Source organism: Pagrus pagrus (genome assembly GCF_965226575.1).
Source record: "Pagrus pagrus genome assembly, chromosome: 5".
NCBI lineage: Eukaryota > Metazoa > Chordata > Actinopteri > Spariformes > Sparidae > Pagrus > Pagrus pagrus.
The window spans coordinates 7392727-7420248 of record NC_140189.1 but is presented as its reverse complement, the minus strand read 5'-3'; the positions used below and the strand labels follow the sequence as shown (position 1 = coordinate 7420248).

General features: G+C 41.9%; 1 protein-coding gene across 2 annotated transcripts; it reads right to left on the bottom strand.

Annotated features, from left to right (window-relative positions):
• nfkb1 (nuclear factor of kappa light polypeptide gene enhancer in B-cells 1) lies at nucleotides 1-27522 on the bottom strand. Of its 2 annotated transcripts, none has more exons than XM_084353067.1 (24): nucleotides 27217-27522; nucleotides 26075-26118; nucleotides 25683-25764; nucleotides 22187-22233; nucleotides 21875-21973; nucleotides 13285-13436; nucleotides 13037-13200; nucleotides 12514-12672; nucleotides 10846-10950; nucleotides 8959-9050; nucleotides 8668-8806; nucleotides 8190-8342; nucleotides 7913-8044; nucleotides 7326-7484; nucleotides 6202-6331; nucleotides 5883-5997; nucleotides 4879-5083; nucleotides 4627-4796; nucleotides 4395-4497; nucleotides 3599-3738; nucleotides 2957-3026; nucleotides 2033-2196; nucleotides 1307-1439; nucleotides 1-1223 (listed from the first exon to the last, which is right to left on the bottom strand). In XM_084353067.1, the coding sequence occupies exons 2-24, from the start codon at nucleotides 26111-26113 to the stop codon at nucleotides 1138-1140; spliced, it is 2838 nt and encodes a 945-aa protein (XP_084209193.1). In that variant the 5' UTR covers nucleotides 26114-26118; nucleotides 27217-27522; the 3' UTR covers nucleotides 1-1137. The 2 variants fall into 2 exon arrangements, with proteins under 2 accessions (XP_084209193.1, XP_084209194.1); XM_084353068.1 differs by lacking the exon at nucleotides 27217-27522 and adding an exon at nucleotides 26589-26845.

Sequence of the window (27522 nt, the reverse complement as noted above, 5' to 3'; positions counted from 1 at the left end):
TAAATATAAAAAACACGTTTATTTAAAAAACAATACGACCAAAGAGAAGCTCATGTTGAACTGTACAGTGCAGAGCGAAGATATAAATATCATCACAGAGAAGCTTTGGTTTCACACTGAGAGGACGACTGCTCCTTTCCCACAATGCTTTGCAGTAATTCATGTATCTCTTGATGAAGCTACGCTAACAGTTCCTCCTGATTCCAGTCGAAAATAAATCGATCAAAGACTGGAGTGACGTGAACGACTCGTTAAATTCATCTTTCTCGCAGTTTTGCCAAGTTTTCAGTGGTGAGACGGACAGGAAATAAAATGGCCCTTAAAATTAAAAAACACTAAACAGATTTTTTTTTTTAAATGTTTAAAAACATGCACACTTGAAGGACGATTTCAGATGTTTTCAGTCTGAATTAATATAATATTCACATGAGATGTTTGTAATGATTCCAGTCAGGAAATCAAATACGAACAAGAGAAGCTTTAAAATGTGACATGAAAACTGTTTAACTGTCGTTCACCTCATGATCGTCACAGCCAGAATGATCAGCAGGAATCATTACAAACATGTGAGTGTCACGTTAAGACAAACGTCCGACAGTCTGAACTCGTTCTTTCAGGGCGAATTAGCCTCTTTTACAATCATTTCAGTATTAATAGCACCTTTCCCCTGCAGACGTGACGTCTGCTACAGAAAAACAACCTGCTGAACGCTCATCAAATCCTAAAATCCACCAGAAACTCTCTCTTCATCTCTTCGTTCAGCTGCCGACAGAATACGTTTCCACATGAGGGAGAAAAAGGTTCATTTTGGGTGAATTATTCCTTTAAACCAACAGATTTCTTTGAGTGAGGAACAAAAACCAGATTTAGATTCTTTGGTTGAACTGTTGGAGTGTAGTGTGGGCTGAGAAACCTCCAACCAAATACTTCTCTTTCATTAAAACAAGAATCAATCGTTGACTTTTTAGTTCCTGTCAGTTAAACTGCTGCTGCGTTCTGTTTAAATCTGTTCATATGTTTGTGAGGAGAAACATTCATGAGAGAGGAGGAGCGTCGTTCCCTCGATCGTTGGACGATGGATGATGATGGATGCATGAATTGTGCTTTTTCTGGTCTAGACGTCGACCAATGACACGGTCACGCCGTGGAGAGCTCCACCCCGCTGTCACACACCCCGCTGTCGATCCGAACGTCGGCCTTCAGGTCCTGAACCTGAGACTCACCTGCAGACAGACACACAGCTCAGTGACCAACAGGACCAACCGAGAAACAGTCATGTGACCTCATCACGTCAGCGTCTGCTTACCTCTCCTCTCATTGGTCGTCTTCGTCTCCTGGACGTCGAGGCGACGCAGCGCCTCCTCCAGGACGCTGAGAGCTTTGCACTCTCCGACAGACCTCAGACCAGCCAACAGGTCCGAGACCGTCCCACCCGAAACCTGCAGGACACAAACATCCTGTCAGATCTGATCAGGGGTCAGAGGACGGGTTAGTTACACTACTAGGAATGTAACTAATTACTTTTACAGTTTAAGTTAGTATTTAAGTGTCGAGGTGGGTCGTTCCAGGCTCAGCTCAGCCAGAATCCAGAACTCTTCACAGTTCATGTCGAGGTTTTTTTAAAAAAAAACTTAGACTAAGAGTATTTGGAGAACAGTGAAGGTTGTTTCTACAAGACAATCCAGGACATGAAGGAACCCTGAGTCGTCAGTGCTGCCCTCTGGTGGTCGGGGGTTTTAATAACTCCTCTCACTGCAGTGATACGAACAATCTGACAGTTCCTCCCTGTGCATCAGAAACTAAAATAACAGCTGTGTGCAATAATAAAAGAATTAAAGCCGACACTTAATGAAATGAAAAAGTCATTTCCCCAAGTAACTAATTACTTTAATAATGCGGAAAGTAATTCAACTACTGTTAAGAGAAGTAACTAAATAAGTGGAGACACACAGTGATCCACATCAACCATCTGAGGACAGCGTCAGCCGTCATGTGACACAGTGTGTGTGTGTGTGAGTGTGTGTTTGTGTACCTCGTAGCTGTCCAGCAGTGTCTTGGCGGGGGAGGGGCTCAGTTTGAAGGCCGTGTTGAGGATGCCCAGACCCAGACTGTGAGCCAGACTCTCCCAGCATCCTTCACTCTCCAGAGCGCCACACAGCTGGTGCTTCACCTCCACATCCAGACTCACCAGGTCACCTGAACACACACACACACACACACACACACACACACACACACACACAATCACAACTCATTTAGAAAGAAATATTACACAAAAGTAAAGAAAAAAAACAATGCAGCTTTTCATTTTTTTGGTAGTTAAGTAGGTTGTCAGTTTGATTCCCGTAAATACTGCCTGGGTTCAAATGTTTTAATTAAAATACTATTTTTGTACTGAAGCTAAACTGTCAGGAGTCAGACATGTTATTATTATATAAACAACATTTGTCTCCTCGAGACAATTTTACTTGTTACTCGCAGCGAGTCTGCCAACACAATGAGCAAAGGGTCGGAATGAGGCTGGTAAAGGTCCACTTGTATAGGTCTGGTGTAGACGGACGTATTAAAACTTTAAACAGAAAGAAAAAAGATCACTGCAGCAGCGAGCGTCCACGGCAGCAGGCATCCACCACGAGAAAAGACGTAGCACCCAGTGTCTTCCTTCAGAGTGCTTCCCGAGTGTTTCAAGTTTCAAATCCCCCAACTTTTCAGAAAGGCGCTGGTGACATCATCGGCACTTTTTTTAAAGCAACCAATCATATATTAGAGCAGGTAATCCAGAAAAAAAACACTCATTTTCATATATTTCTCTAATTCTTTTTCAGATTTTCTCATTTTTCTATTGTTTTGCCTTTTAACTTGCAGGACTCGATCTTAATCTTTCTGTAGGAACACTCATGGTGTGTGAAAGCCTTTGATTGTAGACGAGCATCAGTGTTTCAGAGAGTAAACTCACCTGGAGGAGGAGACAGAGGTCTGTGTGGAGACTTTGGTTCATATTCTTTACCATTCAGAAGCTCCAACACCTGCAAACACAGAATTTTTTAAAGGAAGTTTGAAAAGAACTTCTGAGGAAAATTTTAAATTTTTATGGCAAGAATTTCTGATTTGATGTAGTCAGAACAGAGTTGTTTTAGTTTAGTTTCTATAGTTTAAAAAGTTGTTCTAACGTAACGCAATATAATTTAAGTATTTATTATTCTCAATATCTTAATCAGGGTTTTTAATTAAAATACAAGCTTATTTTTTGTCAGGGGGAAGATAAAAGAAGAAGAACACTTTGTGGTGACGCCCCAGTCTCAATGAACGTCTGAACTGAAGCCTCCTAATAACAAAGACGAAACTCTAAATTCAGTTTTACTTCACTTTCATAAAGTTTGGTGAGTAGTGCTCCACCTGTAACCCAACAGTGATGTGACAGCGTGCTGACACACCCTGATGGAGCTGACAGGTTTGAACCACGGAGGATTTTCAGGAGGTTTCTCTTTAAACTAGCGTTGGGATCAGGCTCTTATTTTGAAAGAACATGTGTTTATTTCCTCTGAAGAACAGGAAGTGTCAACAAAGAGACTCTCAGAAGGTTAACCAGCTGCTGTACCTGAGTGCTGGTGGCCATGTTGAGCGGAGTGGTTCCTGGGATGTAACCTTCATCTTCATCCTCTTCCTCCCTCTCTTCATCACAGCGGTCTTCCTCCCTGAAGAACAGCGGCTCAAAGTTCTCTTTACGAGGGTCTGCACCTGGAAAACAGCGACACAGAGTTAAGAGAGGAAGGCTGAATCAATCGAACATGTTGATCAAGACATAAAAAGACGAAGAGTCTCCACACAGGAGCGTCACTGCGACACTGACTGTCTCATTACAGCTGCTATAAAATCAACTAGTAAATCAATTATTCTACCTCAAAGGAAACAGGAGAAGAAAGATATTATTTTTTTATTGGTTTAATTATTAACTCATGATTATGTCCTTTAAAAACTGATCAGTTTGGATCAGTGTTATTGAAGGAAAAGTAACATTTTGACAGGATGGGGAGTCGTGACAGTTAGCTTAGCTTAGCATAAAGACTGGAAGCAGAGGGAAACAACTAGCCATCCCAATTCAAGGACCACTTACTACCTTTTGTCAGACCCCTCAGCTACATCACACTGTCATCATCAGCAGATGGAGTCGGGTCAAAGCGGAGTCGAACTTTAAGTGTGGGTTGCTGTGACAGTGTTTTGTCCAGTAAGCGGACCTTGAGTTTGGACGGTTGTCCCAAAGATAAATGATGATGTTCATCAGTGAGCTTTAGAGGTGTCAGCGCTGGACAGAGCCAGGCTAGCTGTTTCTCCCTTGCTTCCAGTCTTTATGCTAAGCTAAGCTAACTCCAGCTCTGTGCTTAGAGAAGGATCACCTGCAGCCATCAGCAGAGCCGTTAGCTTGATGGAGCCCCGCCCTGCGGCGATGTGGAGGGGGGTGGAGCCGTTAAAGGTGCAGCAGTCCACGTTGGCATTTCCCTGATGACAGAAGACATCGCAAACACTGTTAGATCTTACTGGGAACGACCTGAACCGACCAGTAAACCCAGTGAACTGAACAGTCAGGTAAGGTCTGCTCTGATTGGTCCCAGTGTTCCCAGTGTGTACCTCCAGCAGCAGGCAGCCGGCCAGTGACACGTTGTCGCTCTCTGTGGCGAGGTGGAGGGCGGTCCGTCCACAGCTGCGCTCCGGCATCTCCACGTTGACTCCGCCCTCCAGCAGCTCCCTGAGAGAAGACAGCTGATTGGCCAGAACTGCCAGGTGGATCGCACACAGACCTGTAACCACGGTAACAGACAGACAGTAAGCTCACACACGTTCAGCTTTATTTTGTGTATGTGTGTGTGTGTGTGCGTGTACCTGCTGTGTTGGTGTGTTCCAGCAGTGCTCTCAGCTCTTTGTGCTGCAGTAAAAACTGGACCATCCCTCCTCCTCCTTCCAGCTGGGACGCCAGGTGGAGCACCGTGTTGCCATGACGATCTGTCAGTGTCGGGTCAGCGCCGGCCAACAGCAACGCTTCCACCGCTTCCCGCTGCTGGGTGATCACCGCCAGGTGCAAAGGAGTCTGAGAAACAGGGAGGAAGAGGTTACATTATTGTGAGGGAGTCGTTTTCCTTCGCTGATTCTTAACTCGAGTTTCCCTCCTAAACAGGAAGTTTCCTTGCCTCCTTTCATGCTTCCTACCCTCTCTTCTGCTCCCTAAATAGGAAGTTTCCTGTCTTGCTCTGCAACTAGTCGGTGTCCTTTCACCCTAACTAGTAAATTTTGTCGCCTGTTGCCCCGTAAACAGGAACGGTCCTTTCTTTATGAAATCATTTCTTGTTCTTCTTGTTCGAGTTTTGCTTCTTGGTTACTGAGTGGATTTATTTCTTCCTCTTTCTCCCTTAATTGAAGAGTTTCATGATTTCCTAACTAGAAAAACTTCCCTCTTTGCTCCAGAATAAGTGTCATTGTTCCCTAAATCATTGCTACCTTGTTTATTTCATGGCATCCAGGGTTGATTTCTCCTTGATAGGAAGCTTTCTTGCTCCCTAACTAGTAAATGTCGCGGCTTGTTCCCCTCTAGGAAGTTTCCTTTCCTTATGAGGTAATTTTCTTGTTCTTGTTCTTTCCTTCTTGCTTTGAGTCAGTTTCTTTCTTCTTCCTTCTCCCTTAGTTAGATAGCTTAATTACTATAAAGCTTCCTTCTTTGCTCCTGACATGGAAAGCCTACTTTTCTCCCTCTTTAAGTTGAAACAGCATTGAAAAAAGAAACTAAAGAACTTCCTCAAAGTGTTTCCTTGTATATGATCAAAACAAAGACAAAGCGACACCTGGAACATGTGTATTTCCTGCTCAGAGCAGCAGAGTTTAGTTTTTAGTACCTGGTAGAGGTGGTTCCTCATGTTGAGAACCTCCCGTCCAGGCAGAGCAGAGACGACCTGAGTCAGACTCTTCAGCGCCTCCTGCTGGCTGTGGAGAACTGCCAGGTGGATCCCACTGTGAGGAGAGGAGAAGAAAAATAAAGACTCAGTCCATAACTGATTTACATCAAGTGCAATCTTTCCATCAATCTTTTACTTCAATCTCAGCCATAAAATTGTAAAACTATTGGTTTAACATTTCCATAAAATCTCACTGAAGCTGCCAGATCACAGAGTTTAAACACTCATTAAAAAGTTTAAAATTTCCATGTTTACTCACGTGTCTCCGTCCTCATCCTGTGCGTCCATCAGAGGGCGCTGTGGAGCCAGAAGGTACGCTGAGTCTCCTGTAACTGAGTACTGAAACAGCGCCTCCAGCTGTCTGCTGCCCTCCTCAACCGACCGCTCGTCTGCAACACAGGACAGACAGGAACTTTTGTGTAATAATCATGGAGGGTTTTCTGTCTTACCAGCTGTAATTAACTACTTATTATTGGAGGTAATTACCCAGTAATATATGATAGTTTACCATGTATTTACAGTGTTAATACTGGGTAACTCTTCTCTTTAAAGTCACTTATTTACTAACTTTTAAAACTCAAATGAAACATTTCATTATTACATCAACAGAGTTTTTTCATCAAACAATATTAGATTTTTATGCATCTTGTAAAGCAGGTCCACGCCGTCAGAAGCTTCTTGATGTCAGCTATGTTTGGTGCAAATATTGAAACATGTCTCACATTAAAAATACATGAATGTTTTATATTTGGAATTGGTCAGTTTGAAAATGAAGCTGAGTCAGTTTCAGTTCGCTGTCTTTTTATTTTAGATTCACGTTTCTGAGAGCAAGTTAAATAGATCAAAGTTTACTTTCTTTATCTGCTGCTCTGAAGAATAAATTAAGCCTCAAATCAAACTCAAGAAGACACATGACATCTACATTTAACACAACAGCTGAAACAACTGGCAAATGAATTTATTAAACAACAAAAAAATGACAATTTTGTTCACAAAAATGACAAGAATTCACTGATTCCTGCTTCATCGTTGCTTCTTTTCTTTGTTTCAACAGCCTGAAAATGTGAACTTCTTTTTCTTTACCAAATGTTTAATCAACTAATAAAGAAAATAGTAAGCAGATTAATTGACAATGGAAATAATTAACTGCAGCTGAAATAACTGACTGAACATAAAACCGACACCACGCAAGCATCTGGAGACCGATAAGCAACAACTTGATGAAGATCTAAAATGTGTCCCGAGTCGAGGAGACAGTAGTTGTAATCAACGGTTTGAGCTGCTGTGATCGATCGAAGCCTAAACTCAGGACTAAAGCTCAGTTATATCAGTGTTAGTGTGTATAAACACTGTGATGTATGATGGCAGCAGGTGATGTGTTACCTGCGTGAGGCTCCACACTGACCCCTCCCTCCTCACTCCTCTCCCCCACCTCCTGGCCGTCTAGCTGGGCTGAAGCTCTCAGCACGACCCCTGACCCCGAGTCATCGTCTGGATCGCTGTCATCGTCACTGCTGTCGTCTGCTGCGTCGCTCTGAGAGGCTTTAACACAGCATTCACGTAATGTTAACACAACATATAACAGGATAACAGCTCAGTTAAGACTTGAACATCTCTTATTTCTTAATTTGTTTTTGGTTTCATTTTTTCTTGTAACCAGGTTCTCCATCAGACAGAGTCACACTTCCTGCTGTTAGTTACAAACGTAGAACCACCTCACAGCCTCCATTTTGGATGAAATGTCTTAACAGATATTTTGATCTCACAAGTTTCCTTTTTTGTTTATTTGCTCTCTGAATGCCGTCGCTGAGCACCGTCCCTGTTACCATCGTTTACTGCTCCCCTCCCAGACACTCAATCATTCACTTTAAAGTTGGTGCCAACCTCATATTTAATTCTACTTATCTGTCTTTTGTAATAAGATAAGAACTGTTTGAGTTTGCACAAAAATGAAGACTGAGCTTTCTCACTGTGTTTGATGCCGCCTCCTCCTCCTCCTCCTCCTCCCAGACCAGCTGAGTATCCTGTGGAGAAACCTCCACCTCCTCCTCCTCCTCCTCCTCCTCCTCCATAGTTATAGGTGGTGAAGCCCTGGAAGTATGCTGGAGGACAAATCAAACGCACCAAAAACATCAGCTGATAAAGAATCCAAATCACCAAAGTTTCTGTCTCATAATGAACCGACCAAAGAGTTCGTTAAATATCTAAACTGTCAAGGATGTTCCAGGTTTTCCAGGCTGATTTTACCTCCTCCTGCAGAGCCGGGTCCTCCTGCTGCTGGACCTCCTCCTCCACCTCGGTACAGACCTCCTCCTCCTCCTCCTCCTCCACCACCATGACCACTGAAGTCATGGAAGGTTGGTAACGTCTTCTGTCTCTTCCTCTGCACCTCCTCCTTGTCTGAAAAAGAAGACACAGATCAGCAGGAGGCAGCATTCACCTGTACCGTCACTGCAGCTCACCTGTTCATAATGATGCTCTGCTGTCACAGTAACACACCTGAGCTTTCATTGTTTACATCTACAGGTTAGATAAGGGAATAAAAATCTCATAAGAAAGTCTGTATTGTTTTTAAAATAAACTAAAACTTTTTTAAAATAAAACTAAAAAGGGAAACCAGTCAGGCCATCTCCCAGTCTGTGAACCCCACATAACAAGCTCCACCAATCAAAGCTCTCCAGCTGGAGATGAACCCACGATCTGAGGGCGGAGCTACCTGACCTACCTATGATCTGGGGGTGGTAGGTGAAGGGTTTGGGCTCGCTCGTCTCGTTGTCAGACTTCCTCTTCAGCTGGACGAACACTGACGTCGGTTTCTGGAGGTTCTGGTCCCGATACTTCGGAGTCTTGAACACGATGGCAAACTGATGGCAGAAAACACATCGCCATCGTAACTTGATTATGAGTCACGACCACTCATTGGCCAGGTTAAATGCTCTCATAGTCCTTTTTATTTGATAATTCAATAATTCAAACTGATATTACTCCTGTAGTCGTACCAACTTGTTGCACTCACCTGTCTGTGAACGTCTGTCGGGGAAAAATCTCCCAGAGCCTCCCAGGTCAACCCTGTGTCGTCTTCTTCAAAGAAACGGACCTGGATGTCATCTGGACACACACACACATTTCATTTTCTATTTTAAAAGAAGCAATAAATATTCTCCATCTCTCAGAGTATTTGTATTTTCAGGTGTTGAGATTCTCTGACCACAGAGCTGCTGTTAATGTTGTTCATGTACGGACTAATGTTAGTTGTTGATTTGACCTCACTGGAGCAGCTGAACTGGAGGATTACAGTGAGTTGAGTCCAGATCAGCTGCTGGTTTCCCACCAAGAAAAAAACAAAACAAAACAAAGAAGGAGAAGCTGACAGTCCTGAAGCAGGACAAAAAAAGAAAAAACATCATCAGATCCTGAATCGGTCTGTTCCTCCTGAGGGATTTACATATCGGAGGGGAATTCCCTGAAGCTGGACTTCCTCCAGGAGAACAAAACTGTTCAGTCACAGCTCACACACATCTTTACTCTTCACTGCATTCAAATAAAAAGTAAAACAAAACAAAACAGAAAGCTTCATTAGCTGTACGTTACTACAGTTAAAAAGGATTTGATGCTAAAAATTGAGGCAAAAATGTGAAAAATGTCCCGTCTGCGTGGCTGAATACTGAAAATGAAGAATAAAAGAGAACAACTGAAACTACAGGAGATCTTTACTCTCTGTGTTCATCAGGCTGTAAACAACTAACAAGTAAAATACTAACTGATGTTTGTGTTTTGTTCTCTGTTAACAGTTTAATGTTATTGATCCTGACAGTCAGCTGCTCACTTACATCACTTTGTCCTCTAATTCAGGAACTACTGACTGTTTATATTGTTGCAGTAAAATGTTTGAGGACTTTGTGGACTGTCGTTAGCACAGTTAGCCATTAGCTCCTGCAGTTTAACCCTGAACCGCCTGCTTTGGCCTCCAACAAATGTGTTCATTGTACCAGCTGCTGCACGTCAAGTAAGTCTGATGGAGGGAGCTTCTGCCTCAACAAGCTGTGTGAATATCTGCAATGACTTCTTTATTTTCAGCATTCATTTAGACCCTCTGGACACTGTGCACACATCACCTTCACTGCCTACACCTGCGGCTCTGAGACGATTTGGTGACGGGTCGGGTCTGATACAAGTTTAGAAATCTGTCCCTGTGGAGAACACAGAGTCCTCCATCTGTTAGACACTAACAAGGATTATTATCTAACAGAAAACTCAGTCATTTATATTCAACTGAGTGTTTTGATGAATCTCTTGATGTGTCGCCTGTGTGACACAAACACTGCTGCGATGGAAAGTAAGCAGAAAATGTCTGTCGACAGATTAGAAAAGTCATGTGATCGCCATTGTGGACATTTTGAAAGAGAAGTCAAAGGTACAATACACAGCAGCGTATACAACTGAAATCATAAATACTCGCTGCGTACGCAGCAGTCCGACAGTTTGATAAATCTTTTGAAGGTCAAAATATCAAACACAGTCCAAATGTTTTTATCATTTAGGCTGTGGTGTGAGTTCAAGAGTCGTATCTATTGAGGAACCTTTAGTGACATCACTGATAAAATCACTTAATGCTCCTTTAAACATGCCTGAGGATTTAACAAACCTTCCAGCAGGAGGCGACATCACCTGATAAACACAAACTTCAAGAAACTTATGTTCTTTTAGTTCCTATACCCATGACATCACTGTGACATCACTGTCACATCACTGTGAAACTAGTGGCTGATGTGAAAATCCAGTCATCACTCGAGGAGAAACAACGACCCAGAGGGAAAATGATGAATCAAACCTGTGAATGAATGTTGGGTTCATATTAGGTTATTCATATTCTGGAGGTGTAGGAAGAAGAACGATGTCTCACCTTTCTGGACTTTGTCACAGAGCAGATAGACCTCCTCTCCTCCGCTCACACAGCCCGCTGTTCGATCCATCCTCACGATCTTCAGGTTGGAGGCGTTCGGAGCCTCTGAGGGAGGAAACACACACGGCAGGGCGGTCAGTGGAGAGCCTCACAGGTGTGTTCTTACTGGACACACTGAGCTCACTGTTTAAACCTACAGTGTCTCTCCAGTCTACATTCACATATATACACGTCCTCAATGACCCCTGGAACTTCTTCAAGGACTCCTGGAACCTTCTCAATGACCTGAAGAAGTTCAGGAAGTTTGGACTGACAGACATCAATCAAACTGTGACTCTTTAACACAGAAACCACATTTAAACTGGAAAATGTGACAAATAGCAACTACAAATGATTCATCTTTGGTTCATCTCAACAGAAACTGATCAGATTTCCTTCCTGCCCTCCAAAGGAGGAATCCTTTAGATCTTAAAGGCCTCAGGATAAACTTCACATGTGCAGCACCACAGCTGACTCTTAAAACAAACAACATACTGACACTTTATCTCTTCTGTTTTTATAGTGTGGCTGTAATGAACGGTGAGCAATGAAAATCTCTAATCACTCGATTAAAAAAACTCAGAAGTTTCAAAAAACAGGAATCTGCAGTTCAGTTCTGAAACCAAAGTGAAAGTTGAGAAGGATCCTGAAGTGATGAGCAGGTTTCAGTCCGCTGAGAGGAAGCTGCAGCAGACGGAAACCAAAGCAGCAGGAAGAGGGAAATGAAACCAGGCGGCCTGAAATGACTTCAGTATAATCGGAGAGTCGACTGCTCGATGATCAGAGCTAAAGTCAGAAAACATCCCTCGTACTCGTTCACTGTCACCATCATCATCATCATCATCATCATCATCTTCAACAAGGACATGACTGGACTTCTACATGCTTCATTAGCAGCAGTGATCTATCACCGTACTGTGATCAGACCTCAGTAAAGAGTGAATCCACTTTAAGTCCAGCTCGCAGCAGGTCAACATCTCAAACCTTCTGAACTCAGAAAACACTGAGCAGAGCTGATAAAGACGTTAAACTTCTCTCTAAAGTGTTTTACTGTAGAAACATCATGAAAACACGACTGTGGCCGGCAGCTGTTGAAACTTCTCTACCAGGTGATAAAGCTCAACAAACTGTAAAGTGAGAGCAACAGCTGACAAATCTAGACTCTTAATCAGTGTTAAATTCATGAATGTCCAAATCATCACCAACACCACAGGTGTCTCTGCACACCTGTCAGAGTGTGAACATTGGTGGATGGCCCACAGGAGCAGAAGGCAGTTATTAAGGTTAATTATTATGAGTCATCATCAGGGTTTGAAAATAAAACCGCCTAGCACCAACTGTGGGCACATTTTCCTTTGGTGAAGACTCTTTCGGTTGAGGTGTGATCTCTTCTACCACGTGGGAAAGAAACAAAAAGAATAAAGTGAAACTAAAAAGAAAGTTAAACTATACCTGGTTCATATTTACCTCTCAGGTAGCTGCCTGATGTTTCTTATGATTATCTGACTCAAACTCGTCTGATCTTAAACCAGTCACATCAGTAAACAAGCGGCAGGTTGAAGAAGGCATCTCAGAACTTAACAGGATTATTGGACACAGCTGTGTGGACGTGTCACAGTTCAGACTCACTGCTGTCGTAGATCGGTTCAGATACGGCGGGCTCGAGTCGTCTGGAGAAACCTCCGTCGCTGTCGGGGAGGAACGCCGTGAACATGAGCCGAACCACGCTGAGGTCCATTTCTTTAGCCTGAAGAGCCGCCGCGCTGCTGATCACATTGCGCTGGTGGTCTGAGGACAGAGGAGGGACGGACACACTTTGATTTGACAACAAGATGAGAATAAAAAAAACATAATGCAGTTTTCAGGTTTGTCAGGTAAGATCAAAGACACACACACACGAGCGCGCACACACACACACACACACACACACACACACACACACAGATCCTCACTGCATCTTAAAAAATGAGCACTGGACAAAATGTGAGATAATAAAATTAAGATAATATTTAATCAACAAGATTTTACTTTTCCTCACATTACAAGAACATCCTGACTTTTCTAAAATGTCCTCACTTTACGATACGTCCTTTTAATGTCTGAAACAAACATGCTTGTACACACACAAACACACACACACACACAGTCTGACCGGTGAGGTCTCGGGGGACGCGGACTTCTCCCTGCAGCCCGTCGATCTCGGGATGAATGGAGACTCCACAGTTGTATCCCATCCTGAAGGCCTCCATCATCCTCTCCTCCAGAGTCTTCGCCACGTTCTTCTTCGTCACGTGGAGGATGCCCAGGTTTGGAAAACTAACAACAAAACACACCAGTGAGTGTCAAACGTGAAAGTTGTACTGGTTCAGTGGTTTTCTCCTGGTTTACTGCCGTGCAGACCTGATGTTGGAGTCTTTGGGCTGCAGGTCGGCGATGCAGATCCCTTTGTCACACTGTTTCCCCACCAGACTGTGAGCGTGGAGCTGAGGGTGGGACGTCATCGCCGTCACCAGCTGCACCACCACACGGGCCGGACCCTGGTAGTTACTGATCTGAAACACGAGAATTCACAAGAACGTTACAGTCTGCATTTTAGGTTTGAGTTCAGTGACTGTAATACTTTATGTTTGATCCATCACACTGAGTTTAAATTAACTTCAGGCAGATGGTTCAAATCCAGAATCTGCCTTTTTAACCTCGATCAGAAGCTCAAGTTTCAGTGGAAGGAAATCAATCATCTGTTTGAAATGTGAGAAACTGGTTCATCGAATCATCCGCAGACGACTTTGAGAAGTGTAATGATCAATTCAATGATTAGTAATCTAACACCAGTGATGCAAAGTGAAAAGACAGATCATCATCTTCAGGTTGCGCTTTTATTTTGAAATTCCCCTGGCACAGCCACCTTTTCCATCTAAGCACACCTCCTTCCTAAACATTCGAACAGCTCTGCAAGCAGACAGGTAATGTGAGCAGCCCAAAAGAGACGCTGAGCACATTTACTCCTCCGTCTCAGGAACAAATCAACAATGTGGAAATATTCTGGATTACAGAGAAAGACGAGGCAGACTTTGTGACACTGGTAAATATTGTATTGTCGTCCAAAGAGCTGATATATAATCGTATTGAAATATGGCATCTTTCTGTACTGACCTCGTCCTTCAAAATGTTAAAAGATAGACTTGTTTTTTTGGTTTCACAGCTGGATGTCTGAAATAAAATCCTGTTTCTGGGCCTTGAAGACTTGAAACAGGGTTTTGTTTCACATCTTTACTTCAGTGTATTTGTTCTGGATCAAAGACAAACAGAAGAGCTCCTGAAGTCCTGATATACATTTTGATCATATTCCAGTTTAAACAGCACGTTAGTTGATGGCAGCGTGGTGTGTGAAGTGTGAAATATTGTCTAGATAAAAGAGGTTCAGGTGGACTGATGGCTCTCTCTGGAGGTTTGGTGTTTCACAGTTTTTCTCTGCTGTGGTTCATGAACACTTTCTCCTCCTGACACAGATGACTCACAGAAACTTTCCTCCATCACACGACACCAAACACCACAGCAGAGACACTCAGCAGCTCCAACAGGCTCAAACGTGGGTTTTAATATTGAACAAAAGTAAACAGAGGGATGATATTTTTTTTCTCTTTATGTTGTTTTATGTTTATGGCCAAAAGATGTTACAGAGGCTGACAGGTGTCATGGTGGAAAAAAAAACAAATTATTGTGTGAACTAACAGATCTGTTTCAAATCTGAGAGCAGTTTGTATAAATTAACGTGGACGTACTTGTTTTTTTCCAACATTTCTTGGATGGAACATTTTCACACTAACTGAACTCAGGATATGGATCTGGTCCTGAGCTTGAGAGATTCTCCTGACTGTGTTCAACTTATCAGTTAGTCTCGTGTTGAAATCAGCCAATCAACAAACCATAAACTGACAATCGTGATAAAGTTATAACCTTGTTTGCAGAACATTAATGACCAGCATGTTCTCCACATTAACGACCAGCCGACCACCGCTTCAGCTTCATGAGTTCAGCTCTATTCAGGCTGCATGAGCCTGGCAAAACTGACAGTGTGATTATTCTTCTGCAAATGGCTCTATTTGGAATTAATCGATTGATCATTAATCTAATGAATGAATGATGGGGGTCAATGATCAATGAATGTTTGCTGTGCATGCAGAACCTGTTCGTTGCTCACAAGCAACAAACTCCCATGAATTCAAGAATCCTTTACTCGGACTGAAGGATGTAATATCAGACTCCTCTTGGAGATTAGTCACAGAGAATGAGAACTGTGTGACTTTTGTTTTTGTATCAAGCAGCAAAAAAGTAGTACGAACATCAAGTTCACACAGGAAGATGTCAGAGGAGACAGTCTGCTCTTCTTGGACTGAGCAGTACACATTGAAGAAGACAGAAGCCTCAACATTGAGGTGAACAGAAAACCTACACACAGATCAATACTTGCTGTTTGACTCATCACCCACTGGAGCACAAGCTGGGTCATCAGAACCTTAAACCATCAGGCTGAGACCAGGCCCACTAAGTCAGAGGAGAAGGAACAGAAGCACAGGGGAGCACTCAAAACCTGTGGCTACCCAAACTGGACCTTTGTCAGAACCTCTAAAAGATCCAGAGCAGACAGAGAGGAGGAGATGAGAAAACCTAACAACATCGTCATTCCCTATGTCGCAGGAACATCTGAGAAACTTAGGAGGATCTTCAATAAACATCAGACCCCGGTTCACTTTAAACCTACCAACACACTGAGGCAGAAACTTGTCCATCCTGAGGACTAAACACCCAGGAGACATAAACAGAGTGATGTAGTTGATGCTGTTCAATGCAGCCAAGACTGCACAGATTTGTACATTGGGGAGACAAAACAACCTCCATAAACGAATGGCACAACACAGGAGGGCCAACTCCTCAGGTCCAGACTCTGCTGTCCACTTACATCTGAAGGAGAAAAATAAAAAAAAAGGAGAGAAAAAAAGAGAGAGAAAAAAAAGAGGAGTAAAAGAATCCATCTATGTCAAACTGGAACGACCGTCTTTGAACAGAGGAGGTGGCCAGTTTAACAACCATTCACACCTGGGCTCACCTGGCCTTAGAAACCCACATGAAGGCTGGTTGGGTCAACGAGCGACAAGTGGCCCTTGTCCTTGTTAAGGACACGTGTGAGCTCTGAAACTCAGAGCTCACACGTGTCCTTAACGACTCTGTAAGGTCACACCCACACAGAGTTTAAAAACCTGCGACTCCCCTCCAGTTAGTTAGAAGTGAAGAAGCCTCTTGGATGAGAGGTGAAATGTCTTCAACGTCTTCAATCGTAGTCAACTGAAACAAGTCCAGTTGACTACGATACAGCACTTAGAAGTAGTAGCAGGATGTTTTTCAGACCATTTGCCTGACTTGACATCACACACAAAACAGAAGAGTATATTTTACAGCCTTAATATCAACACTGTCTCAAACACACAGAACATCTGATTCAGATCAGTCCAGTTTGGTTCACAGGTGACAACAGTGTGAACAGCTTCTGTCCTGAAACATCAGCTGTGACAAATGAAACTTTAGAATGAGGAAAGAAAGTGGAGATTATAATCCCAGAATAACTGGCTCCAAACTTTAATATTCTGTCAGATTGTTTAACATGAAATCAAACTTATACTTCTGGCGTATTTAGATCTTTAATCCAATAATTCATCCCTCAGCATTGTTTTCCCTCTTCCTGGTTTTTCTTTCCTTCTCTCACACACTGATTTTCATATTATCTCATCATTTGATTGTTTTGTAACTGAGCCGTTTTACATGAAGGAAATCAGATGTGAAAAACACTGTGTTCCTGTTTCTACTGTGTGTGTTAATGTGTGTGTAGGTGCAGGTATTTGCCTGCAGGAACGTTGCAACCGCCGCAGTAAATAAATGAGCCCACTTCCTCTTCCCGGGTTCAGACGGCCAACCGAGTTGCACCGGCTGACAAACTCAGTTCCTAGAAACACAGCGAGCGCCACTGTTTAATGGTTTCCTGACTCAAACACAATGTTCACACTAAATATTTGTAGTATCTGCTGCTCGCTGCAGCTGAAACTGTCGGGTGGAGTCATGCAGCAGCAGGTGTTTGATCCTGACGAGGTAAAACACAAACTGTCTCTGCAGATTTCAGAGCTTTACTGAAACAAATATGAAGAATTATCTGACTGTTAGATCTAAATTGAACACCAAGACCTGTGTCTATCAAGTCAAGACCATTTTATTTATGTATCCAATATCACAAATAAACAGTATCACAATCTGTGCAGCAGACGACACCCTCTGTCCATACAGCTTTGATTAAGACAAACAAAAACTCGGCAAAGCTCAGTAACAGGGAAGGATGCAGCACGTCTGCTGACGCCCAGAGATCCCAAACTGATCTGAAAAGACATTATTTACACCCTTTATTAAGATTAAATCTTCACTGTAGCTGCACGCTAACAGTGTTAGCGTGCAGCTACAAGCTGTGTCTCTTCAGGGGTAGGTGCACAAGCTCGGCTGCACATCGAGGGTGTGAATAACAGTGAGAGAATTTGACTCTTTTTGGTGAACTGTTCCTTTAACACAATAAAGATTGTTTTGATTGTCATGTATCTGGTGTGACTACACTGCTCAGGTAGAAATAATGTCAAAATAAATGCAGGTTTGTCCAGCAGACTGTAGCTGAGGCATCAGACTCAGCGCTGTGCCTTCTTCCTCCAGTAAAATGAGGTAAATCAATAACTTTCATGTGAAAGTGGCTTCAAGCGCGAAACTAAAACAAGAAACGAGGTCAGAAACATGAAGCGAACATCACTCATGCTGAGTGGACAATTTTAAAATGTGTCTGTTTACATTTCCATCACAGCCGAGGCTCTGCAGCCATCAGCCGTCTGCCGTCTGCCGTCTGCCGTCTGCGGCTGAACTGAGGAGGACGGAGATCTGTCGGTCACAACAAAGGGTTAAAACTTGTCTCTGGTGTTTCTGGGACAGAGTGGGCGCTCGCACACATATTACACCTCTGGATGAGGAGCTTTCATCTGCGAGCTGAAACTCAACACCTTCCAGTCTGTGACGCAACGCCACTTCCTTCTAATTACATGAGAGGAAATTCCCAACCGACGTGAAGAGGTGTGTGTGTGTGTGTGTGTGTGTGTGTGTGTGTGTGTGTGTGTGTGTGTGTGTGTGTGGACAGGTTCAGGCCAGCAGAGGACTCCTGAAAGGCTTTTTTAACCCAGAACTCAACTCGTCTCCGCAGCTGTAAAACTAAACTAAAACGCGTTCACTAACGTTTATGACTTCAATGTGTGGAAAGTTTTGACATCAGGAGCTAAATATGAATTTAAATGATGCACACGGGTCACATGTTTGTGCAGGAGTTTAAAGGGGAACTACTGAAAACGTACAAAATGTCTTCTGTCACATTATAAAGACATTAAATCAATTCTGGACCATGAAAATTGGACCTGAATATTAATCTCCCTTTCTAGACGAACGTTTCACAAAATTTAAAGGAAATCTGTTCACTGACACGCAAACTAATCATCAATAAAAGTTGAGAAGGTCAGAGGTCACAGACTGAAGGTACATCGTGTGAGGAATAAGAGTCACACAGAGGCAGAAATGTGTTTTTAAGACAACATTTCAGTCAGAAAACTAGACTCATGATTGTATTAGAGCTGTAACGAGTTGCTGATTGATCGAGACGTTGCTCAAAAGAAAATTAATTGGCAACTATTTTGATAATCGATCAACTGCTTCAGTCATTTTCCGAGCAAAAATATTTTAAATGTCTGGATCCAGTCATTTCTGACGATAAATCTTTGTCTTTGGGGTTTTAGACTGTCGGTTGGACAAAAAGAAGAACATTTGGAGACGTCAGGCGACTGAAACAACAGCGTATTTTTCTTTTAACTGGATTAGTGGGCTTTGAAACAATCACGGCATCTTTCAATGATATTGTTATAAACAACAATAACAGCGAAAGATAAAAGTTATTTCCACGTGTCTCTGCGTATAAATCTGACCTTGTGAACATTTCCTGGTTTCTTTCCTCCTTTGTGACAGGAACCTGAATATCTTGGGTTGTGGACAAAAACACTGATCAACATTTTTACGATTTTATAGATCAAACAACTGATCAGCTAACGGAGAAATAATCACCAGGTTAATTAACAATGAAAATCATCTTCAGCTGCAGCTCTAGCTTCATGTGTGTCACACTTCTGGCTGACTGAATATAATCCGGTCTGATGTCATCCTGAACTGACGAGTAGATTTACTTTTTCATTTGTGAGACACAACCATGTGTTTCGTCAGACATTAAACAGATTTTACAGGGTGAAGGATTCACTGTCGGTAACATATTTATTTAACAGGTCATTACAACGATATTTCCTGGAAGATTTCCAAGAAATATAATTTTGTACTTAGTGCAAGGGAAATAGGGAGTGTTCATTTGTGTACATTTCCAAAGTATTAATTTGAATCAACCACTAAAGGAAAAAGTCTGGATTGATAAATGAACAATAAAAGAATGTTTTCTGTGTTAATATCTTTTAAGGAAACGCCTGTTTTCCCGAACATTTGTTTCATAGTCAAGTGAAGACGTCTTTCCAGAGAAGTTCAGAGGAAATTATCGGGAAATTAGAAAAAACATCTGCTTTATGGTTCTTCAGAAGTTCACAGATTCACACTGAAGCAGAAAACTATCAGAGAACACGGAGCCAGAACATACTGAAGGTGTCAATTGTTGATTTGAGGGAGGGCTTATCAATTAAAAGGTTAAAAAAAAAAAATCACAAATGTATGATAAGAAAGGTTTGATGAGTCGTCATCATCATCATCGTCCCACTGTATCCACCAGAACAACAGGAGGGGTTTTCCCAGTCTGAGCCTCAACATTCAGACACATGAGGACAGATCGACGTGATACTGAACACAGACAGAGAAACACTTCCTGGCTTGTTCTGATGACATCATCTCAGTCAGGACAGGAAACATTCATCTGAACATAAATACAGTTAACACTTCAGTTCTTACAGCGAAGTTAAAGATGAAAGATTAAATTGATCATTTTAATACTAATTCTTATTTATTTATCTTTAACCTGGTGTCTGAATGTTTCACCACATCCAAGTTGTAACATGTCTGATGTTTGAGTGAAGAACAGTTTCCCTTTTTTTAGTTTCTAATTCATAAAAATGTCTTTCGAGGAGTTTTCAGATCCTTCAACTTTCCAAAATACTGAAAGTCCTGAACAAAATCATGTGATAGTAAGAAAAATGTTGTTATTTTTCCTCTTTTAAGACACTTTTTAAAAAAATAACTGACTCAAAGATGGTTTGATTGAAGGATTATTAAATGTTGCGACACTTTAGAGGAACATCTGTTGGGACGTGTCTATAAATCTGGATTCATGTGAATCAAATGTTGTTGTACATATTTGTTTCAGTGAAGTCGGTGAGCTGAAACAAAGAGTGGGACTGCAGCAGGAATCTGGGGATTTCCCGGTTTGGTCGAAACATGTGGGAGCTTCAGACTCCAAACATCAACAGAAACAAGAAGACGAGAAATTCAAGATCTCACACGGAGACAAGAGACGGATCAGATTAGACAGACCTCAACAAACAAAGACTGATGTGATGGAGCTCTGGTTGAAATAAACAATAAAACAAATGCAGTTTAAATATAACATTTTGAAATCAGCATTTCGAGTTCATTTTATGCTCATTGCAAAACAAGGATTTTGGGACACATACTTGTGGTCAGATTTTGGGTTACACTGAGGTTAAACTGAGCAGTAATCAGGAGGATTCGACCAAAAGTAAATAAATAACAGTCGAAAACACAAAGTCCAGATTGTTTAAGAGCTTCCAACTGCGTCTCAGCAGCAGATTTAAAGGCTCCAGAAACACCTTGTACTGCGACATCATGTCGAACTAATGAAGCTCAGCGTGAATACAACCAGGAAGAACATCTGAACCTTTATTCGTTCACAACTCTTTTTATCTTACTCTCTCGATGTTATTCCCTCGTGTTTACTCTTCCAGTTAAACCAACCAGATAGTTCCTCGTTTAAAGCAACAACCAATCATGACGCCTTTGAGTCCGGCTCAACACATCCAGTTCTTCAGCCATTCTCTCCATCCCATCACCACCACCAGCGTCCAGGCTCCATCAGGAGGGTTTCCTACACAGCCCACAGCGTCACCCTCCCTCTTAAAATATAACGGACATCGCGATGGGGCCTCACCCTAAAAAGACTCAAAGACTAAAATGTATTAAACCAAAACTGAAGTCTCTCCTGATTGAACTGTTTCCAAGATCAAAATGCTGGAACAATAACATGTTTCCCAACACGGCCTCTGGAATTTGAACTGTGTTTAACAGTTAACCAAAGTTTTTGTTCAGAACTGCTGCAGAGTACAAAAACAACAGAACACTAAAGGTTGTGTGTTACAGTCAACACAAAGATTTCTGCCTTCAGCTCAGAACAAATAACAGCACAATGTTGTGTTATTCAATGTTTATGACGTCTTGTGTTTGCAGACTTCAATGTGACGTCATTCAGAGAAAAACTCCTGAGATTCAGACAGCGACAACAAACAGTAAGAGTGTCAGCTCAGTGCTGTCGACCCTGCAGGAAACAGACAGAAGTGTGTTCACAGCTCTGTGTTTGTTCTCTGTGTCTCTTAGTTTTTATCACTTCCTGCACATTATTTTTAGCCTCATCATTTCATACTGGAATGAAGTTTGAATGTCAAACTCAGTCCAGCTCGTCAACAAAAGACAGGTGAGTCGGCTTCTTGTGATCCACACAGATTTACACGCGGAGCTTTGATCCAGAGTCACAGATCAAACTGACGCCGTTTGAAATTAACGTCTCAGAGACAAAACACATCAAACGTCTGCTGAAGTGGGCAGAGATTACATCAGACAGAGAGCGATCGCAGACAGGAAGTGTTACCTTGACGGTGGGGTAGGTCTTCCTGTTCTTCTCACTGGAGGCACCAGGTAGACCGCCGTGAGACGGACCCTCACAGCCGTACCTGAACCTGAAGCCACGCTGGAGACAAAGAGACGGACACGCTCATATAAATACATGTTAATATAAATGTACTTACATCATGAGAAACTAGCACAAACCAGCTGATAATTAGTTATTACAAATAGTTCATCGGTGACATTTTCTTCTCTTCACACTTCTTTGAACATGTTGCGATGCTTCACAGACTTCCTGTGCTCAGGCAGCAGCAGGAGGAGGACAGGTGAGTCTTACCTGTTTGGGCTGCTCCATGATCTGCAGGTACGGTCCGTCTGCTGAAACTACAGAGAGATTTTATCAGTATGAACACAAATATTTTACATTTTCACTGTCAGGACGAGTAACTGAACATTTTAGAGTTGAGTCGATGAGTCTGTCAATCAATGAGCTGATCAACAGAAAATAAATCAACAATTATAAGAATTGATTTGATCTGTTGAGTCAGCACCAAAAAAATGCTTTTCTTTCTCTGGTTTCCGCCTCTCAGACGTCTCAGATTTTCTGTTTTCTTGTCTCAATAAACTGTCAGATTCTTTTTCGATTCCCTTATTGATTACTGATTGATTTGTGTCAAGCTGTGCTGTTGCAACAGTCTGTCTGCTATGATCTAAAAGATGAAATCTCTTTAGGTTTTCTTAGTCAAAGAAAGAATCTGTTCAGCCTGCCTGTGTGGCACCAGTATTGTAGCATATATGCTAAGCTAAAGGACATGTTTGTGAAATTGCAAGAGGATCATGAGATGAGGCCTCCAGCAGTGTACACGCACGACTTCAACATCACTGTCTCAAAATTCACAACTGTGAGAGAAACATGCCGACATTGATAAAAAGAACTGATGAGCTCAGAAGCGTTCGATTCTGACGGGTCAGAACACTTAGAAAGTGTTCTCGATTCCCAACTCAAGTAAAAGTCACTAAAATCTCTCGGGGTCATCCTCTGTGGAGCAGGAATGAGATCCATACGTTTCATCTCAGCCTGTCAGTTAGATTTTTTTTGACTGAGCAGATTGTTTTCTCCTCTGTGAGCTAAGCTAGCAGATTCCCCGTTTCCAGTCTTTGTGCTCAGCTAGGCTAAACATTTGTGTTGCTCACACAGATGAAACTTCATTTTGACTGTTCCTGTAATATACACTGATCTCGTTTGTGCCGATGGAACAGAATACGTGACACAAACACCAGTAACCGCTTGCCGTGTGAACACGCCCATCCAACGGTAAAATCACTAGAAACGACCTGATTTGTTTAACAGTCACTCACATTAATCTTCTGCAGCCACTTCCTCCATCATCAACCACAGCTACAGATGATGTCAGCAGGGCTGGAGGAAGTACTCAGTTACTGCACTCAAGTAAAAATATTAATCAGTAAAAGTCCGGGTCGAGGTGAAGCTCATTTTGAACTATTTTATACAGAACTGACACTGATAATTCTTTTTGTTCTGGACTCATCTGCTGATTGTTTGGTGAAAATAGTGAGAAATGTGGTGACAAGTGTCAGAAATTATTTAAATCATAAGTTTCTTTCTTTATACTGAATCCTTTGTTTATATAAAATCAAGGATTTTATAGTAAAATGTGTTTAAATTCAATAAGTATTAAAAGGAATCTAAAGATTAATTATGATGGACCTTTGACCTCCTTCACTATGGTGAGCAGCTAGTGATGAATCACATGTAAATGTAAAGACCCTTTCCTCTCATCCTACACATCTACACGCTCCTCTTCTATCTTTACTTCACAGGAACAAACAGGGAAGTGAGAGCAGAGCGTCGACCCACACTCACCACACAAAACAGAGAGCGACACGTCACGAAACTCAGCTTTCACTTTACCTTCATCACATTCGATTCATATATACATGTTATATTTATAGATTAACAACTCACCTATAAGACCTCTCAGTTAATGTCATTGATGTTCTTGATAAAAAGTCACGTTAAATCTTCTATTAAACTGATGATAAACTACCGCTGGACCCCAAATACTGTTTTAATTGTGATTTTTCAGCTAAATTTCATCATTTTTGTGATTCTTTATCCCTCAACGGCTGCTTGCCCTGGACTGTGTTGGCAGAGTGGCAGCAATGATTCATCGACTAGTCAACTAATCATACACATCTCTAAGTTGATGATCATTATTAAAACCCTTGACTTTTACACAGAAAGTCTGACAGTCACATGCTCTTCACTGTAACTAGATAATCAATGAGCTGTCAATAACACATTAAAGTTAGTTACCATGGAGACCAGTTTCCCTCCTCTGTGACAAAACACCTCCAGAACCACAAGATACAGATTAAATGTTACAAAAGAATGACGTGAATGCCGTCAGCAGTCAGTGGTAATAATGTCGACGAGATTGAATTCCCAAAAAAGTGAAGGCAGTCTGGTTGCTGGTAACATTAAACAGTGCTGATGTAAAGACCACTAACGAGGAAGCTGCTGATGTGACAGCATGTTCATACCATGGTGTATATATCTCCTGGATGCAGGACTATTCTCAGACAAAATTCATACTGTAAACAGGAAGTGTAATATTGCCATGGAGACAGTTAGCTGTGAGCTACAACTGTTTTTAGCCTTTATTTGTTGACATGTTGGTTAGCTGGCACTATGAAGCCTGTGCTGAATGAGCTGTTAGCTGCTCCTGTTTGCAGTGTAAACACAGATGTACAGATAACTATCACTGGATTACTGTGACACTCAATAACACCTAAAAACATGAAGATTCTCAGGGGAGTTCTGAACTGTCTTTTTTCTGATTTCTAGGAGGATTTATAGACGTTTACTCTGGATGGTCGACAGAGATCATGATCCTCAGGAAGTGGAAGTCACACTGAATCTATTAAATGTGTTTCAAGTGCTGAAGGTGTCGCTGAGCGCTCGACTCGGCATCTGACGCCTCACGGTGTCAGATTTCAATTGTCTCATTTTGTCCAACCAACAGTCAAAAAGACAAAGATATTCAGTTAATTGTGACATGAAACAGACACATCCTCATGTTGCAGAGTCGAGCACAGCTTAAAAACGACAACAAAGCAACACAACACTTCCACTTGAACTCATTACCGTCAAACAAACAACAGTGAAGCTAAAACAGACTGCAAACCAAACTGCATGTGCTGATGAAGAAAGTGAGTCAGTGGACGTTTAGTTGAGATGATTTTGTCAACATTTGTTAAGTTCTCTGTGTCTTTAAATCTTCTGCACGGTCACAGTTTAACAGTTAACAGTTAACGGTTACAGGTTAATGGATTATCAATTAATAAAACTGAGAGCTGCGATCACAAGAAAAGTTTCAGAGACAATAAAGTCACATTACGTCGTTTGTGACAGAATTATTAGATACATGCAGTCTCAAATAGAAGACATATGACTTTGTCTTTTAGACGACACGTTACATCAGTTATCTAAAGGCCATCAGTTTACAAGAGGAATGTTTGTTTTCTGTTCAAAGCAGACGTTAATAACTGATGGACCAAACAGGTATGTAGTGTTGTTACACCTGAGGAGGGAGAACAGAACCAAACTTTTTTAACAGGTTTGAAAACAACACAGAAGCTCCTTGTGTTGATTTAAGATGAGATAACGAAGTGTGACAACAGCAGTTTGATATTCTAAGATAAAGGAGGATAAAGTTGTGACCATGACTGCTATTAAATAACAACTGCTGATTGGACGTTGTACCAACAGTTAAATACAGATGGTGCAGGTGTGAAGGTGGGACTCTCACCTGCCCGCATGGATGGCGTCTGAGACATCACAGGAAAGGATGTGAACTCCCACGGTGTAGGATCCATCATCTCCATCAGGATCTGACATCAGAAAGACATGACGTCAGGACATGAACACCAACCGCTCAGTGTAGAAACACACCACTTACACAACAAATAATCATTCATTTTATTATGTTACAAATTTTGAGCCAGAGAAACAATTTAATTTTCACAAATTCTAAAATCACCTAAACTGAAAACAGCTTTCTAGTCCTGATCCAGGACCCAAACTCTTATAAAACATTATATTTTACTCATTATATTAACATATTTCAGTCTGGTTATGAGACCTTCTTGTCTGCTGTAGAAACAGGAGAAGAAGAACAGAAGTTATCTCAGGTGAGTTTACCTGGTTGGTAGTATGAAGGTAGGGGTCGTCTCCAGCCATGGTGTCTGCAAAGGTCAAACACAACTGTTAGACCCTGTGTGAGCCTCAGTACTGCAGTTAATACACTGTAATGAATTAGTGATGGTGTAATAAATCAAGAATCTGAATCAAGTGACAACAGTAGAATAGATTTAGTAACAACATGTCTGTATTTACCATTTAATAAAATGTGTATTTTTTTTACAATAAATCTTAATAAATATATTAATAAATAATCCATCTGACACTTGTTGCTGCTCAACATCGCGCGTTCTCGCACATGAACGCGCATGTGTCAATCGTGCTAGCTCTCTGGCTAACAGCTAGCTAGCACTACCGGGCGGTCTTTACTGTTTGTGTCGTTAAAGCGACTGTTAAAAACAACAGAGCTTTATTATTAGGTGACAGTTCTCCATCAGAGACAGAACCACAGTTACTGTCTGACTGTTGGCTTCATGTTATTAAATGTCCGACAAGAGTTGGTGCAAACCGCTACCTGTCCTAGCTAGCTGGGAGCTAGCCCTCACAGGTTCCGTATGCGGAGAACGTAATACGAAACTCCGCTCAAGAAACTGCGAGTTAAGCCGTCCGTCGCTATTCACTTTAAGATAATGAAATAATAATCAAAAATCAGTAGATCATAGAGTCAGGTGAGCCCAGTCCTGTTTTCGGCAAGTGTAAAATCCACATAACAGTTGACTTTAGATACAAGTTTCAGTTTGTTCAACGGGTTGTCCGCTCAGCCACACACTGTCCTCTGCTACCAAGCAAGCGTGAAGAAATCCAGCGAGTGAAGCGACAGAGAAAGTTCAAACTTCAACTGAAACAATGACTTCATGTTGGAAATATACAAGCCGAATTCACCAGAGGCTGAAACATGAACCGTTACTACTGATATGAGACACTCGTGTCTTCGCTGACGAGAAAGAAAACTTTAAGTTCCCATTTTTAAGACTGAGTTTGGTGTGACGTTCTCAAAGTTACCTGGCTAATAAGGAAGTGAGTAGCATAACAAAGCGAGAGGCGCGCTGCTGCTGTAACGGGTCACTGGGAAGTTATGGTAGTTAATACTAATGTATAGCTATGTAATGAGCTGTTATACGGGTCAGTTAGCATGTTCTCACCTGGTTAGCTCGGTCAGGTTAGTAGTCGGGCTCTCAACATGAACTATGAGTGACAGTCCGCTTCACTTCAGTTGACTTCTGCACATCATTTCGCCATCATGTCCACGCTGAGCCACTGGATCCATTTACAACTGCTCGCTTTAATCAGAGTGCGTCATGACGCGACACCACCGCGTCATTACAGTTAATAAAAGACACAAATGATTTTAATCCGAGAGAATAACGTGATGTTTAATCCCGAGCAGCGGCAGCAGCAGCGGCAGCAGCAGCGGGGCCGTGCAGCTGACACAAGTTTGTCTCAGTCGA